The sequence below is a fragment of the Formica exsecta genome, unplaced genomic scaffold (assembly GCF_003651465.1).
Source record: "Formica exsecta isolate Colony F162 unplaced genomic scaffold, ASM365146v1 scaffold775, whole genome shotgun sequence".
Classification (NCBI taxonomy): domain Eukaryota; kingdom Metazoa; phylum Arthropoda; class Insecta; order Hymenoptera; family Formicidae; genus Formica; species Formica exsecta.
Window position 1 is genome coordinate 57472 of NW_021853543.1, and position 3277 is coordinate 60748.

Consider the following 3277-nt stretch of genomic DNA (forward strand, 5'->3'; position numbering starts at 1 on the left):
AATTTTAGTTCTACGGGGGGGGGGGGCAAATCTTTACTTTAAATCATAATTTAATTATTAACTTTATATTTTAAAAGGTTAAAAGAGTGCTTTGTGAGCAATGTCAAATTCATGAATCTCGAAATGTATTAGATTTATTAACTTTTGACATAGTTGATCCGTCCAGTTCCTCCTTAATTATCGTTATCTTCTTTGTTGCATTTTAATGCGTGGTTCACTTACGAGTAGTCTATATCTATAATTATGTAGACTTATCTTTCTTTTTGCCAGTTCATGTTCGACTTCTATTTCCTACCATTCCTTATTGCAGTCATATTGCGTCAGAAACTACGTGAATTTTTTGTTTTCCTTGCGTTGAAATAAATTAATTTCTGCACACATTTTTATGTGTATAATAATATATAGATTGATAAAATATACCGAAAATTTTTGGTTTATTGATTAATAAATAGCCATAAATTTTGTTAAAAGATCACATAATTCCTCGTTTTTGACACAATTTAATATGATTACAGTAAAGAAACTAACAGAAATAGAAGCTTTACATTTCATTCTATCTAAAATGATAATAATGAAGAAGGATAGAAGAGGAGTTGTTTACATCGGTATGATCTTTTGCTTTCCGAATGACGTAAAAGTGATAATAGGTTATTGTTATTTTGGCGTGACCGACCTTAATTTATCTGGATTTGCACGAGTCATAATTGACGCGTACGCGTGATCAATCAGTAATCTGCACGAGACTATCGTAATATGACACGTGCACGTGATAAGCTGTTGTGAATGTAAGTGTATATGTAACTGAATGTAAACTTGCATTGTATATATGTACAAATTATATTCACACAATTTGACTACAAAGCGAAAAACAATAGCGAACATTTTATGTTCTCTATTATGAAACTTGTGATTTGATATCTTTACATCTTTATTTTTTAGTGTTTTCTAAATTACAATCATTTTTTCTTAAATAAACTATAAAAGAAGAATACAAAACTTATAGCTTCCATATCTAACCCTATTCTTTTTTTTTTTTTTTGCTTCCATCTATATTCTTATAATCTTTTTTTCTATTAATAGTTTTGCATACATTTTCTACAGATGGCGAATCAGAAGAAAATAATAAACATTTGGAAAGCCGCTGATGCTGTGACATTGGATGTGGATTCGACTGTCATTAAAGAAGAAGGCATTGATGAACTTGCAAATTTTTGTGGAAAAGGAGAAGAAATTCGTAAATTGTATGCATTTCTTGAGCTTGATTAAAATTCGTGATTCAATCTTGTTTATGGTGCTATAATGTGGATTCCAAGTCTTTCGCCTACTGCGAAATATTGAAACATGTATTTTTCAGGACAAAGCAGGCCATGCAAGGTGATATGACCTTCCAGCAATCCTTGTTAATGCGATTGCAGATCATAAATCCAAGTTTAACTCAAGTGAAAGAGTTCTTGGATACACATCAATCAAATTTAAGCAGTGGTATCAAGTAAGACATTTATTTTTTAAATGTGATATGTGTGTATATGGGAAAACAAACATCAATTCAATATATTACATTAATAATTGATATTTTAGAGAACTGGTATCAGATTTACAAGCTCGTGGGAAAGGCGTATTTCTTATTTCTGGCGGTTTCCACTGTCTTATTTTGCCAGTTGCTATACAATTAAAAATACCAGAGAAGAATATTTATGCTAACAGATTGAAATTTTATTTTACCGGTGAGAGAATATAAATATTAATAAATTTTATAGCTTTTTTTATATATAAAGAGATTACAATATATATAAATACACAATTGTATATCCTAGGAGAATATGCTGGATTTGATGAGAATCAGCCAACATCTAGAAGTGGTGGCAAAGCAGAAGTAATACGGGATCTTAAAGAAACGAAAGGATATAAAACTATTGTACACATTGGTGATGGTTCAACAGATTTAGAAGCATGTCCTCCAGCAGATGCATTTATAGGTATATAGAATGTTCATATTTAAGACTCTTTGAGGAACACTGTTTTATTTGAGAATTTTCATGGAAATGTTTTATAATATTCTATACTGAAATGATGATGCTAATTAGACAAATAAGTAAATTTTTAATACTTATGTGTTTATACAGGATTTGGTGGTAATGTCATTCGGGAAAGTGTAAAATCACATGCAGAATGGTTTGTGATGGACTTTGATGAACTTAGGAAAAACTTATAAGTGTAAAATAGAGTATGTTTGTATATATAAGTATATTATATATTATGTGTGTGTGTGTGTGTGTGTACATATATATACATACAGGTATGAAATAAATTAATATATGCATAACTGTATTTAAATTTCAAAAACATACATAGTATAGATTATCGTAAAATATGGGTGCTTTCCAGCAATGTACACAGGCGACACTGTGTAACACAGTGTACGACTCAGTGCTTTCCAACTACAACACAAGTCGACACAATCGTACACAGCTAAAATGATGCGTTCGACTGTGTCGTCACTCAATTGATTAATAAAACTTATAAATTCTGTTAATAAGATAAAATTGTAACTATATTATACTTAATTTACATAATTTGATCAGTTTTTAATCTCTTCTCTACATATTTGATAAATAAATTAATAATTCATAAAAAATTTTTATTGAAAAATACTAACTTTTACAGCGAAAATATCTTCTGCGAATTTAAATTATTATTACAAATTGTTGATCTTCTTTATGGCTGCTCAAATCATTGATATACACACATATTGAGCATATAGATCGGAAACAGCGTTCCAGCTACAAGTCGACACTGTATAACACTGTATCACACAGTGTATCACTGTGTTCCGTAGCTGGAAAGCACCCTATATCAACATATGTCAAAAACCCATTTTTTTACTTTTGTTAGGTGAAACGCAAATCTGTGTTCTACATTTTTCCGAAAATGGATTTATGATAGTTGTTAAAGCTGTATAATTCATATACATGTGCATATGTATATATATATTATACAGGGTGTCTAACCAAAAGTGGCCATCCCCTTTTATCTTTTAAACTAAAAGAGATAGACTGTAACAAATATATATCAAATTAAATGCTTCAAACTAAACTCCAAACTTCTGATTTTTGACCCGTGCATAGACATTGGCCGTGTTCAGGGAGTTGATTGTGTATCTTTGGGGCCTATTGCGGTTTTTGAAACGATGTGAAAATTACAAAAGTGAGTAAACACACCCTGTATATTTGTTATGGTCTATCTCTTTTAGTTTAAAAGATAAAAAAGAGTGGCCACT

General features: G+C 30.3%; 1 protein-coding gene across 4 annotated transcripts in view; it reads left to right on the plus strand.

Annotated features, from left to right (window-relative positions):
* The window catches only part of LOC115243979 (phosphoserine phosphatase), an 11701-nt gene extending 9378 nt beyond the window's left edge, over positions 1-2323 (plus strand). The window contains exons 1-6 of one of the 4 annotated variants that reach the window (XM_029821316.1): positions 243-605; positions 1102-1241; positions 1355-1489; positions 1579-1724; positions 1815-1976; positions 2124-2323. In XM_029821316.1, coding sequence (XP_029677176.1) covers positions 1102-1241; positions 1355-1489; positions 1579-1724; positions 1815-1976; positions 2124-2212 — 672 coding nt within the window. In that variant the 5' untranslated portion in view covers positions 243-605 and the 3' untranslated portion in view covers positions 2213-2323. The other 3 variants (XM_029821315.1, XM_029821314.1, XM_029821313.1) reach the window with 3 other exon arrangements.
* The last annotated feature ends 954 nt before the right edge of the window (positions 2324-3277 follow it).